Source organism: Papilio machaon, chromosome Z, assembly GCF_912999745.1.
Source record: "Papilio machaon chromosome Z, ilPapMach1.1, whole genome shotgun sequence".
Taxonomy (NCBI): domain Eukaryota; kingdom Metazoa; phylum Arthropoda; class Insecta; order Lepidoptera; family Papilionidae; genus Papilio; species Papilio machaon.
This window is the reverse complement of record NC_060016.1, coordinates 4,427,928-4,445,193: the sequence shown is the minus strand read 5'-3', so window position 1 is coordinate 4,445,193 and position 17,266 is coordinate 4,427,928. Positions and strand designations below refer to the sequence as shown.

Sequence of the window (17,266 nt, the reverse complement as noted above, 5' to 3'; positions counted from 1 at the left end):
ACCGTAAAGTATTTGAGCCCTCGTTGAATATTAATTGATACACCGAAGACAAAGGTTCATTAATAAAGGATATTGGCTACTAATAGATCTAGCAAAGTTTGATTTGTCTACGTTTGCAGTACGTCAATTAAAGCGCACTAAATCGTCACGGCAGAATGAGATGGTTCAAAGCTTTGTTGAAATTGTATAAAGTTGACAAAGCGATACAATATAGTTCTCTCAATTAAATCCTGTATCTTGTGAGGTATTTATAAATTCCTTATAAGATTTCTTTCTTATGGATAATAAATAGAATATAAAGAGTTTCGAGTTCAATTAGGTTACTTTTTTTTTTCTAAAATTGCGTAATAAACCTTTGTCTAATAAAACATAACCTTCCTAAAATCCGTCCTTGTAGTTAGAAGTAATGTAAGCGTAAACATTTTAATTTAAAAACGAGAATATAATTTTATATTAACATACGCTCGATTTGAATTTTAAAATATACAGAGTTATATCGCAACTTGAACTGGGTATGAGAAGGAAATCGATATGTTTGTCATAGCTAAGACACTATAAGTTTGATAACACACGGCGAGGCATGTAAGCACTCTATAAACTTAGTTATGCCTTGAGCTCGAGTTAGCGGAAAATTTAATAACATCAGTGCACCGCTCTGAAATTCCTTATTAATTTTCCGTTCGCAGCATTGAAATACATTTATTTATTATAAATCTTACGTCAACTGTTGTAAACATAGTACGGATTTTCAATTTACGCTGTCCTAGTACAATTGTTTCAACAAAATAATGTTACATTAACTTCATCACGACTATGTAATTAATATTCATGATAACAATGTGTAAGTTCATACTAATTATTTGTAGATTTAAGTTATACTCGCAGTATATTTAAATTATAAACAGTATGACGAGTAATTAAATTAATATTACTGTGATATAAAATGTATAAATAATACTCATATGGTTAGACTTGTCCTATTCCGTATTCTAAACGTTAAGTCCGCATTGTAAATATTTTAATTTAATTATTTTCTTCACTTCCACATACAGCATGCGTCTTATTTTAGACAAAAATAATTTAATAAAATAGAAAGAGAGATTAGAATTAGTTTTGCACTTTATTAGTTCCTATCACTGGATCTTGAGTGGAAAGTAATTATTTTTAATAAAAGTATAAGAAAGAAAGTTGCCGTCCTTACGTAGAAATTGACTTCATTGTGTCGAAACTTTGATCATCAATCAGACAGAACAACAAGCTGAGCCATTTCAACAACATTTATTAGACGCTAAAAGCTACCTATATCATTAGTTCAAGCCAAAACTCGACGAAACACTTTAAGGATGTTATCTGGACAGATTTGCCCGTTCCTTAAAGTTTTCATGAAGGAGGAGTACAGAAACTATAAAATAATTTCAAACGTATTGAACTTTATGTAAATCAGAGCTTTTGTGATACAATAAACATACTGTAGAATTACTCGTAAGATCTCTGTCTTGCATAAATTTAGTCATTAATATTTGTATTCAATGCAGCCATAACATATATATGAATATAGTAGAATATGGTATGTGGAGAACTGTATCCGTTAGTTGAGAACTAGGGTAACTCTATTACACCAACAAACCGCACATCTCCTGTTGCAAATGTCAACAGGATAACCATGATTTTATAAAATAAGAATAATTCCTTTTATAAATAATTTAACCACATTTTTATCATGTGAGTAGACGGTGTAAATCGTGACGTAAAATATTTACATTGTAAATAGGAGAAGAAACCTAGGTCGAAGTCATTATGCGACCAAGTCTATTTATTTAAGAAGAAAGGCCCAGAAAGAGCTTAAGAACTAAGGAAAGAGAAGAAGAGGAAAATGATGTAACGGCAACTATGTGGTCTATGTTCAATTTCCAGCAGAAAAATTGTAATTATAATTATAAATGTTTATTTTCTGTTAAGCTGATTTTTTCAAGGTTTGAATTTGATATCTTTCTTATATCTCTCGTCTTTCTGGTCACCCTTACTTGTTAATTTTGTTAAGTCACAACAGAATCTCCTTGCCTCTAACTATAAATGTGACTATGCAATAACTCCAGATTGATCATAGGTATTTGTATAACATAACACTCACGCTTTAATCCAAAGGAATGGACAGAGAGTGTTTAGTATGCATTTTTGATAAAACCTAAACCGATACATTAAAAATGTAATATCACTGGTGTATATAAAATATAATAACTTAAAGATAAAAACCTCCTACATCTCCTTTAAACCTATTATTAATAAAAAATAAATAAAAAAGCATTAGAAAAATAAACTTCGATAGACAAGGTCTTTTCTGATAAACTCCGGCAGAAGAGCACGAGAGTAAAAAAAAGAAAGAAAGGTAGTATTTTTTGTCCTTTTTACACATTTTTGTTCCGCATGTGATAGCAAAAGTCAAAGATTTAAATTAATATAAAATTAATTTGAAAGATTTAACAATAAAGGAGAGTAACAACTTAAAGATAGTTAAATAAAAAATACTGTAAGTTATTTTAACGTTTAATACTCGTGAATAGTCACTATAACTGTTTCCTATTTGGATCTTGATGGTTGGCAATATTCGAATTATATATAAAGCTTATTAACCTTTCCTTTTTTTGTTATTTTCCTTATAAGGGAGTTACCCAATCGTTGACAAATAATGTCGATGGATCAAACTTAAACAAAAGTTGATTGAACTAAAATGTTGGAACGCAATATTGTGCAAACATAGTTTTGTTCCGAACTTATTTCACTGCCCTATTGCCATGGGACCCGGTTTCATTGTGATGAAATTATATTCGTAAGTCAATCTGTACCTTTGGCAGGAAAGAAAAACAACTTTTGATTAAAGGTAAGTTTGAGGTACCAACAAACTATATAGACACTTAATATTATATCAGAACTCACTCAGACACAGCAATAAAAAAACATTCACGTAAATTAATTACTAAATAATCACATGAAAGTATAAAACTTTTAAAAAGCAATGTTTAAAATAATAAACGAATTACTTTTGTAAAATTGGAACGAACGTTGGTTGCAGAGCTCGCCTGTTGCTTCTCTAGTTTCAACTTACAGTCACGTACTTCCAGTCCTTAGACACACTTGAAAGTATATTGATTTTTCTATCTCTTGACATTTATATCGTATGAAAGTAATAGCGCAGAAAAACCATACTAAAAGAGATGAATATATAGTATGTTGTATGTGTACGTATAGTATGTGTATGTGTACACATGCAAGATATTTGGCATCGTTAATAAAATAACTTGAAAACTAAAGTTTGGAATCGGAAAATCTCATGATCTTGCACGACAGCTGCTTGTGCGTTAACAAGTTAACAGCTTGACAATTTAAGTGAAAAAAAAATCAGAGATTTAAAAAAAAAGGCGCGATGAATATAAGTATGTACAACAAATTCATACGACTCGTTGCTTTGATGAAAGTAGTTTTATGTAGTTTTTGCTACCGTACAAAGTTCTCCTAACTACTTACGTGACTTGCGACCGCACAGCAAACGTGTTAAAAGTTAAAAAAAAAAACTAACTTTTGTATCGATAACTTCAGCTCTGACGTATTTCGACTTGCTACGGCTTTCTATATGAAACTATTTCGAAATTGTTATTTTAGTTTTCTCGTAGCAACATCAGTTTTAAAATTATTACATGAACATACATTTTCTTAAGATTGCTATAAATGGACTGCACTTTGAAGTTACGTAACACTTATCTACGGGGGTTTATCAACTTTTTTTTAAAGTATGCCTAAAATTCTGATCTTGTTTTGTTTCTTGTCAATCTATCTATATATATAAAAGAAAGTCGTGTTAGTTACACTATTTATAACTCAAGAACGGCTGAATCGATTTGACTGAAAATTGGTGGGCAGGTAGCTTAGAACCAGGAAACGGACATAGGATAATTTTTACCCCGTTTTCTAATTTTTATTCCGCGCGGACGGAGTCGCGGGTAAAAACTAGTTTTATAATAATTCAGCAATAATTATAAAATAAAAAATAATTTGTCTGTCGAGTATCGAAATTAATAATTACTATTAGGTACCTACACGAAAGAGGCGATTCATGTCTGACTTACATAACTATGTAGATAGCGTTTTTATAAACGGGTCGATGAAGTGAACTTTGACATTGAGCTTGCTCTCATTATTCTCGGCCTAAAGGGAAGCGAGATGAGAGGGATAGTGACATCTACTGCCTCTTATACGTTGAAATTAAGATTTTTAATACTTATACTATACAGTGAAGGTAACTAAGAGTTTTATAACGTTGAAAATAATTGTGTTTAGTAGTTTTTACCTGCGAATTGTAAAACCTCGATCATCGGGACCGCGAATAAGGAGATTTGAATGTAATCTCTGCTTTTTCAAAATCAGAAGGATGAAAATATGTTTGTACAAATGTTGTAATTATTGGAAACCCACCTGTACAGATTACGGAGAATACACTCACGGGTTTATTTGTTTTTTTTTAAATTATTGTTATTAACAATGTACAAAGCAGAAATGTTCACGACTTTTAATTACATTTGTTGAAAAATTACGTTCATTATAAAAGGATAGAATAATTAAAGTGGTCGTAATTTTATTCTAACAACTTCAACTTCTCAAACATCAGTTTTATTAAATTTATACAGCTCGGAATTTTCTAGCAAATAGAAATCCTTTGTTCTGTGCAACAAAGAGATATGATAGAAAGAGTATTCAGTTACATTTTCTATGTAGTCTTACATCGTGTGGAACTAAAATCTCTAGAGGTAGAGCACAACTTTGAATTTTTTTTAAATTTACAGTTACATAATATATAAATCACAAGACATTTTACTACACTACATTCTAGTTAACTATGACAGAACCAGTCAATTTAGCCAAATATTACGTTTCAACCTACACTCTCCTGAACTTGTTGAATCTTTCACTTGGAATATCGTATCTTTGAGCTATAAAAATATTAGCTTTTGCCCGAGACTCCGTCCACGCGGAATTTAAAAAATAAATAATAATAAGAAGCCTAAGTGTTCTGCCAGACTATGTTCTATATCTATGCCACATTTCATCAAGATCCGTGAAGCCGTTTCGGAGATACCTTCAAACAATCATCCATCCATCCATTCATCCATCTATCTAAACTTTTGCATTTATAATATTAGTAAGATAAATAAAATAATCTTCTTGGTAACGGCTTTCCTGACACAGTGATCCAGTTTGTTAAAACTTGCGTTTCAATTTTTAAATCTAGGTTTTAATTATTTTTTCAGTTACTTTCGGTTACAATTTTTTTCATATTACCGGCACGATTAACTTTCTTACTTCGAGGGTTTAAAGAGCTACAATTCTTTCATACATCATTTTTATGTAGGTCTTATAGTTTAGCCTACGTAAGCGATGGAAACAAAAAGTCCCTAATTTTCGCAACGCATTTTGAAGCTAAAATCTAAATCTACTAGTCATCTAGTTATTTTAAAAAATAATCAAAAAAATGGGACCCATCTGTAAGCACTTCCTTTCGATTAAAATAATTTTTATAAAATCGGAGCACCAAGAGCTTAGCTTCGCGGCAACAGACATAAAAAGAATTATAAACTAATTGATAACCTCCATCTTTTTAAAGTGGGCTAAAAAGTAAAATACGTAGGTATAGGATATTAACTTATGGACGATGTTACTTGAAAGATATACTCGTACATAATTCACAGTCATATTTATTTTTTGTATCGAACCTGGTTATTGGTGGTTAGCGACGCGTAGAAGGTTTGCCGATGACCCCCTCCCACAAACATCGACCGCGACCCACGCTTGTCTGCTTAGTAGTCAGTAAACACGTGACGTCATTAGGCCATCGGTAAAGTTACTGTAGAGAATTTAAAAGGTTTTTTATGAATTTTATATCATAAAATATCTCACAAAGGCGCAGTGGTGGCGGGCTAATTAAAAGGAAAACTTTGTGTTTTGCGAACATTCCCTTTGAAGCTTATCATTTATTTTTTATCATTCCTTTTGATACGGTCAGAACTTTCCAGGCAGGTTCTCACTTTGTACACTGACACAAACAAACATAACTGAGTACCTTTGGGGTCACAGTACCCTTTTTCATATCACAATTTTTATGTTTAAATGAAAAGAAAATACGGCACCAAAGTTATCGGTATTTTTAATTTTATCACCCTCTTATTCTTTTGTTTAACTTATTTATCTATACTAATATAAAGACGAAAGATTTGCTTGTATGATTGCGTTGAATAGACTTCGAAACTACTGAACCGATAAAAAAAATTGTTTCACTATTGGAAAGTCACAGTATCTCAGAGTCATCATCTCCCTGCCCTTTACACGCTAACGTGGGGTTGGCACACAGGTTTTATAAACCTTAAAGTTTTGGCTTAAGTTTTTACGGTCGGCCGCATTCCCGTTGCTAACTCTACTTGGGAGGAATTTCTTAAAATTAAATATAATATAAACTAAATAATTCAAAATGTTTACTTCTAAAAATACATCTAATATAAAATAAAAGCACATTATCTCTAAAATAATAAAAACACATCTCAGGGTAACATAAGGTACATATATCTATAACTTTTTTATATTCTGCACGGAAGAATTCGCGGGCAACTGCTATATATGGTAAGTATACCTAAAAAAAAAAGTTTGTTTTAGCAAACGAGCCTTTTAAAGAACACACAGATTTATTGCTGGCTTTTGACAAAAGATTCCTCCCTTTTATTAAAGAATCCAAGTTTGATAAGAATACAGCGTAGCTGATAGTTTTTTTAATTTTTTTTTTGTTTATATTAAACAGGGTACAAAATACAAAGTTACAATAAAAGTGTCTATAAACCCATCATGGATTTGTCCAGACACTTTGGTACTACGCTTTGAAATATAACAGAAGGTAAGTTAAGATTTTTTTAACAGCAACAAAGTGATATCGCTCATACCGTCATATCATATACAAGGTGCACATCGGGTAATAATTTTATAACGCTCAGGATTTTAAATAGTGATCTTTAAGTATGTTTTTTAAGTTTTTGTAGTTTATGTTATTTGTTTCAGAAGGTAAATTATTTATTAATGTTGGAATTATATATTCAGATGTACGCATACTTTTTATTTGTTATTCTCCTAGTTGTAAGTGTATGATTAATTGGAAACTGAATTTGTTGATGTTGTTGAAAGTTGATCCTACAAAGAGAATGTAAAAGTCAGAAAAATGCTTCCGACTAAGCTGGTTGTTAGGGTTTTTCTCGGCATTGCGCTCGAGAAAATATGTTGTAGAAAATATGCTTCTAATCAAAAATGGATGTTCACTTTTTTCAATGGCTATACTTATTTTTACTTATTAAGTGCAAGTCTATCACCGATGTATACTTTCAGAACATATAAAGGATTTTTTTATACTTTACTTATCTAATTAAAAAATAATGCACAACGAAAGAAGATTCGAATCACTCATCTAGACCCAAATATTTTTAATTTAAAACAAAAGAATTAAGTTGATATAATTTTCTTTTTAAAAATGCTTGTTTTCATCCTTCACGTATTCGGTGACCCACTAACGTTGAATAGGTTAATTAGTCACCGCAATATACAATTACAAGTTTTCATTTGTGTTTTTTATTTAAATAATTTTATTCATTTCACATGCAGTAACAGAGTCCGTTGTATTGTTCTCGAGTTTTTGTATGCATGTGCAGTACCATGGAGGACGGATTGCGGTCTCTGGTTGTCAAGCACATTCAACGCTATCTGAGCGAAATGTAATCGTATAAAAGCCTCATACTCTGCGATGAACATAACAAGTTTGAATAACAATCATTATACCTATAGATTCTAGGTTAACGATGGTGAAAAAGCACTACAGTATTTTCAGTCTTACGCCTCATTGACACTACGAGAGTTTCGTACGTGCGAGCTGCAATTTTTCGATAGGTTTACATCCTAAAAAACACGTCGTGACTTTATTATCTCGAAATCGAACATACGAATTTCGTACATTTGTTTTTTGTTATTATACCTAAACTAGCTGTGATAGAAGTCTTAGGTTATTAAAACATCTTTATATCATATAACATAGGCGACAAAGATGTAACATGAGTGAGGTATTAAGTATAACTTGCTATGTGCGGCTTTGTCTGCCGCCCAACAGTAAAGTTCATAGGTTGCTCTGAGACGCTTGTGGTGGTTACTTTTTGTGGAACGTTCCACTAATATTCTAAGAGTAGACGAACTAGTACATAATATTATAACTGGGATATATCTATACATGTAAAAGTACTTGGAAATTCTTATTCTGTTACAGCTCTGCTCTGTTAAATAAGTATCTATATCTATATATATAAAAGAAAGTCGTGTTAGTTACACCATTTATAACTCAAGAACGGCTGAATCGATTTGACTGAAAATTGGTGGACAGGTAGCTTAGAACCAGGAATCGGACATAGGATAGATAATTTTTACCCCGTTTTCTTTTTTTTTTTTTTTATTCCGCGCGGACGGAGTCGCGGGTAAAAGCTAGTTTTTTATAAAAATATAAATATTTGACTTGAAAAAGATTAAAGTGATGTCTGAGATGAATGAAAGATTATGAGATTCTATTTAAACGTCCATCTTATCCCGCCAGGATCTTCGGATTACGACATTTAATTAATTTGTCCACTAAGTCTTCATTTTCACTTCCCAAGTGATTTTTTTGATAATCTTTTTTTTTACACAATGAATAAAGTTTACTTGCCACATTTTAATTGTTCCTGGCAATCTTATATCATAATAAAAAGGGTTAAGAATATTTACTTGATTTATGAATGTCTACAGCTGAAAGTAACCCTAAGTTAGGGGTGACTAGTCCTTAATCGACCACGCTGGGCCAGTGCGAGTTCGTCAATCGTCAATCGACTTCATACATATCTTTGAATTTTCCCATCACGGTAAGGACGTTGGATAGATATATGTAAATCTAAACTCGAAAAATACATGGCGGGATTCGAACCCAGGACCTGCAGATTACAAGTCAAGTGCTAAACCCAAGAGCCACCGACGCTCTATAGGAATGAAATTAAAGCCCATTAATTACGCTCATTGTTCATGATGAAATTACATAGTTATATATAAAAAGAGAATAAAAACTCCAAATTACTTATACCGAAGTGTAAGAATATGTCTATAGTACATAAATATCGTAATTATAAACATTTCAATGCATCTATTCTAGAACAATAGAAATGATTAAACCTGGTTCGAATCATGTTGATAACGCAACACGATCAGCGCAAATTAAACTCTATTGTTTCAAGTCACCCTCATACTGCGGTTTCTGAGACCATAATCTCTGTATTAATCATATCGTCATCCCTGTCATTATCTCTAACAAAACAAAAACAAACAATATGTTTTAAACGGAGGTTTTGGTCTCAGAAACCTACGGATAATTATGTCGCTCTTGTTAAATAACTTAATACTTATACTACTAGCTACTACATGATCACAATGGAATTTACTACGAATACTAAATAACGTATAATGTTAAATAATCCCAATATAAAAATTTATAATATGTATCGCTTTATACATGTATTCGGGCATTACTACGATGTATACTATGTTTGTATAAATCTTGTGATATAACAATTAAAATGTAAGTATCGGACGGAAAGGTAGTAATTATAATTATTAATAATCGTTGTTAAATGCAACCAGTTTAAAAGGAATTAATTTTAAAAATATTATTTTCTCTTTCAACTTTTTGCTTGCGGCACAAACTGTTTGCAATATTCTTTCCTCTGAAAACGATACAGCTTTTTTATTTATAAATAGTCCGTGTCTTGAGAAAATTAATTAACAGTTTGACATAAGCATAATTTTATTTAATTAAGTTTAAAGAATATATATTTTCTTTAAGCAAGATAAAGAAAATACACTATAAAAAACATCAAAGATTGTAAAAGAACTTGATCTTTTTATTTAAATATAGTGTTATCAATATATAAACATATTAATCTTTACGTGGAAATGTTTCCTTATTGTCTTTTAAAAACAAATGACGTGTGAGACTTTGTGGAAAAACACGAATCAAATCGAAATCAGATCAACTTTTTAAACTAGATGAGTTCACAATGGAATAGTCATACAAACTCATTTACCCTCTCATGTTAATCGGGGAAAAATGACGAGAAACGAGGCACAATTCTACTGTGCTTGTGAACTTGTGACCGAGTTGAAGCTTTATCATCGATTAGCCTTACGCTATTGTTACGTACGGAAATTACGTCATTAGCGTTAAGAATAAATTAGTGAATAATATAAGATTCTTTTTATTACAGTATTTAAAATATCTAATTTTATGATATTGAGTACGGTTGTATCCTTTTTAAAAAGAAGCTCTACCGGTTACGGCATATTTTAACATACGAATTTACAATATGACAATAGAAAGTGAATATCCAATATAAATCGGTAACAAAGCATCGCTTCAAGCGGGAACCTGTTTAAGTAATAAAATAAAATAAAAAATATTGATCCACAAAAATTTTGACAATTTCTTAGGACTCTGCCTCCTGTGGTAGGTGGGGACCAGTGTTACAGGAAAATAGCTTACCAGCTTTCTACTTACTTTAGAAGATTTGTGAAACATTTATGTTTACATTAAATAACATAGATCTTAACCTCATTAATACATTATGCTTTTAAAATATCAAATGTAAACTCCTACTTATCACATCGGTAAAGAAAAGTTCGAATTATTTAAATAGACAAATTTCATGAGGAAAGTTATGTATTTATAGTTCAAAATACAAATAAGGGTCATAAGGGCAAAAGGGGACAAATAATTACAAGGGCTTGCATCAAACTAGTTCCCTGTTTTGAGCTGAAAATTTAATACGTCAGTGCACGGCGCTGCGTTATTGATTTTCAGGGCTTACAGGGGAGGTGCGGGCTGAGCGGGCGACGAGTGGAGTGAGGCGGGGACGCGGGTGGCACACTGGGCTGTAGAGATTCAACATGTACTATGCTATACAGCTACATTCGCGTGTTTTTACTGATTTAAACGCGACTGTATTTTAGTATTTCATTGCATTTTTATTATCAATCTACGCTAAGGTTTGTTTTAGTAACTGTTAAACGCCTCTTAGCATCAGTTGTACACATATTTCAACGTAAATTTTTGAATTTGAAGTAAGTACCTTATTTTGATGGTCAAATCACTTTTATTGTTCGTCGGGAAGATAAATTGAATTATTTTACGTAAATACGTCAGTCAGAGTCAGTTTTGAAAGTTCGCTTATAAAGTACGAATAAAGGGGATAAATAAAACAATTAGAGAATTCTAACCAGATTCACGTCATTGGCACGAGGTACTTCTATTGAATATTTATAGGGTAAGGTTCAAACGTTAATTTGATACATCAACTCGTATATTATGACTACCAACGATTATGACAGTTTATAAACCTATATCAGCAAACAATTCAATTCAAAAGAAGATAACATACTATTAGTGATGATTTAAAGTGCACACGTAGATGAGTTTAAAGTAACAACTCACTTTCTTTTTTATGTATCATTTAGCATCACAAATAATTTGATTTGTTATTAATTACGGACATTAGTAATTGTTCACAATTGACCCACAAATTCTATATTTATTTTGTACTTTAAAAAAGAAGACAAAGTGTTAGTATACATCCCTTTAAAAAACATAGATTAGGACGTCATTCGTGTTTTTGTAGTAATGTTTCACCCGTGAAAGCCCAATATGGATTTATATTATTCACTCGCTTTGACCCTAACATAAGTAGGTACAATAGAAACATAACTCGTGATTGCAAAACATTAGACTATATCCCGGGGCTAAGTCAGCATTAGAGTTGTTTCAGTTCACAATAGGCCGGGACACTTATTCCAAATTACCAACCTTCAACATTGAAAAGATATTTGAAGAAGTATAAGTAAAATATTGTATGGAATTAAAGAAACTATTACATAGCGAAATGATAGAGGATGTTAAAAGTTTTGCAATTTTAGCTCAGGGAAATTAAGTTTGTGGAGAAGAGGTGGGGCGGGCGTCATGGGCTATGAGTAAAAGGTATTTTCATATATTTCAAAATGTAAGCTTTTAGTTTCTTTCAGTACTTGCTTGTAAAGGAGTTACTTTTAGTATATTTCAGTAACTTTATTAAGTTAGGTCACGTCTTATTTTATACCTTTTAGCTTAAATATCGTTTTTATATGAATTCAACTCTGATATTTGAAATGCTTTACAAATTTGTAACGAGTACAGTAAAGAAATATTGTAAATGTTAAAAGCTTTAAATTATATATAATAATATTTTTTGTAGCTATAAATGTTTTGAGGTACGTGTACAAATAAACCAGAGTCCTTCCCACATCAAACAACATAGAAACAACCACGGAGTTGCAGTGGTTAACCATCATGTACTGTACTTCTCTGCTATGCCTATATGTTCACATTCAAAGCGAGTCATTACTGAAGCTTAATTAATACATCAACAAGGTACAAGCACGTAGTCAAACCACCGTCTATGTGGTAGCACAAAAGGCGCTTACACTAGTTCCAATGCTATATAGAATACCTATTTATTCTTATATGTAAAATTCTCGTGTCACAATGTTAGTTACCATACTCCTCCGAAACGTCTTGACAGATTATTATGAAATTTTATATGCATACTAGCTGTCGGTCGCGACTCCGTCCGCGCGGAATTAAAAAAAAAAAAAAAAAAAAAAAAAACTGTAAATCTAAACCATTCTCGAATCTCCACGAACACACACAAAAAATTTCATCAAAATTGGTCCAGTCGTTTAGGAGGAGTTCAGTCACATACACACGCACACAAGAAATATATATATTAAGATTCAGTAGGTCTGAGAATCGGCTACTATCTATTTTTCATACTCCTATTAAGGTTTTATTAAATGCGCGCGGGTGGAATCGCGGGCGACAGCTAGTATTTATATCAAATGATTTGCGTTTGCACATTTAGCATTTAAAACTGTGCAAAACAATATGCACTCTATTTTTTTTAAAATCACAAAAGTATCAAATTTAGTTGATAAACGGGTAACCTTTTTTAGTAGTGAACAATATCAACCATTTTGTGTTCATAAAGAGCTTTTGGTATGGTAATGTAATAACAATTTTTCTTGTCTTTGACGGACTATGAAGAGTACGAGAAAATTTTTACACAATTTACAATTAAACACAGGAATTAAAACGTTTAAAAGTTAGTACTTATAAACTCTTCATTAAAGTCCCTGAGTCTTCTTTTCAGAAACAACGAACGCTTTGTTTATTCAAGAGTTGGGATCAGATCAGCTGCCGCATTTACAGTTAAATCTACACTTAGGAGATATCGAAAGTATTTTTTTCTAAGCATAAATAAAAAATAAAATTGTTAATGATGTTAATGTTTTCTCGCACCTGTCGAAGAATAACCAGTTTAACAAGATACTATGTCGTTGACCAACAACTTTGCTGGTTTACCTACTGTAGATGTCAAACATTGAATATTAATTTTCGCCATTGACCTTAAAAATGGAATGATTACAGCAGCAAAGGTCAAGATGTTAAATAATACATCAAAGTTATCGAATGCCTACACTTTTTGACAGCTAACCTATGATCCACCGCCAAATATCGTTATTCTTTTGAAAGCTAAACGTTTGATGGATGAAAATGTTGTTTTCCTACTTTATAATAAGAACATCATATTTTAACTTATAATGAAGATAATGTAATTTTATCGCTTTATTAGTTTTCTTATCAGAGCGTTTGATCAACATTTTAAGCGAGGTTATTCTTTACAATACCTTTACGGTTGCGCAAAATGTCCTATAGCCGTTTTGGGATAACGGAGTTATATCTAACTTAACTTCATGCACGTTCTTTACCAAATCTGATGTAATGCATGCGCAATGAGATACTGAGAAGGTTTGTGTGACAAAGGTCAATACTCCAAGAGACAAAGAAGTTGGTAAATTATTCAAACGCTTTGGTACATCTGAACATTGAACTTTAGACATATAATTCAATAATCAGCCCAGACAATTTGATCGATTCACATAATAGAAAATCCCTTTTTTTAGAAAACAAGCGTTTCGTTAAAATGACCAGAATAGTTTTTATTTTTCAAACATAATATCATATAATAAGTCATTCATTTAGATAAAAAAACATAAGATTATTTTATATCAAAAAAAAAACTATTGTCAACATATTTTTGAGCAAACTTATTTTCTAGTGTTTGAATAACAAGTGAAGGACGTTTATAATACATAATATAATATTTTTCTAGTTGTTTTTTTACAAGCTATTTATCTTTTTACATTAGAATTTTTTTACAAATCGCATAGCAGTTTTTAAATCCATATTATGTATAATAAAAGTTAGTCGCTCCAAATATACATTTGCTTGCCTTCTTATATATTAACAGTTTAAAAACAATAGTAAATACTATAAATTTCACGCTATATATGTATGTATACATTCGCAATTATATATTTCACAAATAAATAATATTATTTCAAAGTCTTATAAAAATTATTACAATATCAGATAAAAAAATTGTTAAAAAGTTTGTACCCTAATTTAGTTTTGCACTTCACTGGTAAAAGTTTAGTTTTTTTTAGAAAGGTTTCTACTAAATGGAGCGGAGGTGGTTCCACCGGAGAATATTTTAAAATTAGAAGCGCTGTTACCAGAAAATAAAACCTTATAATTTGGAACCTGTTGACGTTTTGCAGGATTCAAGTAAATATCAAATATAGAAAAGGTCGTTTTTGTCATTGCTGGCGTTGTTGCCACAATTCTTTCAGATGTTTCTTGTCTGTCCTTTGTTTGAGTATTCGATTTCGTTGAAATGCTGGAAAATGTAGACGATGTGGGTGGTATTGACGATAAATCGTGTGTAGTTTTAAACACACCTTGGTTCGAATATTGCCTTGAGGTTGTAGACGGAATTTCTGTTGAACTAAAAACCGTTAGCGATGGTTTTGCAGTAACATATTTTGTTACATTTTGATAGTCATTGGTGAACGATTTTCCACGTCTCCATGTAAAAGTTGGTCTCTCTGTTCTATATTCACTGATATATGTTTTAATCGGATTATATCTTTGTGTATATTGTGTTGGACGCACAGTCCAACCTTTTGTTGTCTTCCCAGTGTATGCAGTTGGTTTTGATACGGGGAATTGTTTTACTGTTGGCTTTGTAGAAAATATTTCATTTGTTGTTCCAATTCTGGTTACATTTATAGAGTTATACCTTTGAGTTGGAAATACTCTACTTGCGGTGATTTGTTGTACAGCTGATTGAGTCGACACATATGGTTTCGTAGTTGAGGTCTCCAAGGACTTAGACGAAAAGGAAGCTTGTTTTAATTTTGGTGATGGAGTTGTAAGGTAGCCAAAAGTATCCCAAAAGCTTTTCGCTCTATTCTCGGTGGCTTCAGAAACCTTCGTTGGTAGTTGCTCAGAAGAATTTAATCCCCCATAATTTTGTTGTGTTATTGGAAACGAAAGAGATGTTGTTGGTTTATGCGTTGTTGAATATATTGGTGATATCCGCGTTGAGGAAGATATTTCTGGCTTCCGCGTTGTGAACAAAATTGCAGGTTTCTGTGTCGTGGAAGATATTGTAGATTTTGGTGTTGTCAAAAATAATGATGGTTTTTGTGTTGTGAAAGAAAACACAGCACTTTGAGTTGGAAAATAAATTGTTTTTTCCATTGGGCTAGTCGTTGTTTTACTTGCATGAGCAACAGTTGAACAACACGCATTACTTGATAAAAAATTATTATTTTCATATGGTATTCGCCTCGTTGTGGGTGAACTATACGTTGTTGTTTCAGCAGATGCAACAAATAGTGGAGTCGTGACAACCAAAGAATTTTCGTACACAGTTTTTTTCCTCATTTCTTCCAGCGGTGTATTATTAAATTTCATCATTCTACGTCTAAACTGATTCGTCTCTATGGTTCTCCACGGTTTCACCGGTTTGTATTGCGGCTCTGGTTCCATCGTGGTTGTTGAAGTTGTAGACAAGCGCGCGGTGACCGGTTCAAGGAAGTTGAAATTTGGTCTCCTATTGAAATCAGGCAATGTCAGATCATCCACGTTATCAATTTTAAACTGTGCCCAGTTAACTTTTTTATTTTTGTTGTAATCTCTTTCAAAGTCTTGCTCGTATTTACCGCGGAGTAACGATACTATCGACAAAAACGATGGAACGGAACGATCACTTTGAGAATATGAGAACTCACTTTTCACTTGGTTAGTTGAGGTAAAGTTAATATTAGGGTAAGAATCATATAATACATGTGATGCACGTGCTTTATCTTCAAATTTATTGCTCGAATCTTTGACAGAATGATCGCAGTCGGCCAAATATTTTTTCGCATTGTGTTTACAATAATGTGGATACACCACCCATGCGAGGAATCCGTTTCCTTGTATCCGGGTGTGTTCTTCATATATGCTAAGTGCACACTCTACATCATCAGAGATGTCATCGTCACGTAATGCGGAGCAAGGAAGTCCGCAAGCTTTGCCGGCGCCACACCAGTATATTTCGCTTATCTGCAGCAGGCCGTGGTCGCCGCTGCTGGGGTTGCGAGCTGCGGTATCGAAGCGGGATTCGTGGTAGGCAATGCAGACCCATGTTGCTATATGATCCTTGCGTACTCCCAGCTGCAGCAGGTCGCGTGCGAGCTCACATCGCTCGTAAATGCGCGCCCCGACGAGAGCCAGAAGCGTACTCGTCAACAATGCCACGGTATACATCTTCACGTGTGTCGGCACGCCGGAGCCGAACGCTCGCTTTTTTACCTTTGCCTCCCGCCGCGCGCCCGCGCACTATCTGTGTCACACCCGTATTTAACGGTAATATTAATTATTTGAAATTAAACTGCCGAGCATTTTGGAGCGCGGATAATTATATCATCCGATCGGTACGGGTTGTTGACTAGTGATGAGCACTAAATGGCAGCTGAACGGTGTTGATGTTCGAAACGTAGCGGTTTGCCTTGACGCTAGCGCGTCGCGAACTCACAGGTAGTCAAATAAAAGCTATTATAAATTACTTACATCAATATTTCCACCTTCCCAAAAAAAAACACCAAACTCTTGTATTTAAAAAATTTAGTGCCATTCATTCATACGCACTCATCACGTACTCCTTTCAAATATAAAATGCCTTCCATTAGGACTATAGTC

General features: G+C 32.7%; 2 protein-coding genes across 2 annotated transcripts in view; both read right to left on the bottom strand.

Moving 5' to 3' along the window:
• The window catches only part of LOC106717229 (sensory neuron membrane protein 2), a 52,311-nt gene that overhangs the window by 4,659 nt on the left and 30,386 nt on the right, over positions 1 to 17,266 (bottom strand). The gene's annotated exons all lie outside the window — the stretch shown is intronic.
• LOC106717228 (A-agglutinin anchorage subunit) lies at positions 14,586 to 17,094 on the bottom strand. Its single transcript, XM_014510970.2, has one exon. The coding sequence runs from the start codon at positions 16,832 to 16,834 to the stop codon at positions 14,669 to 14,671; it is 2,166 nt and encodes a 721-aa protein (XP_014366456.2). The 5' UTR covers positions 16,835 to 17,094; the 3' UTR covers positions 14,586 to 14,668.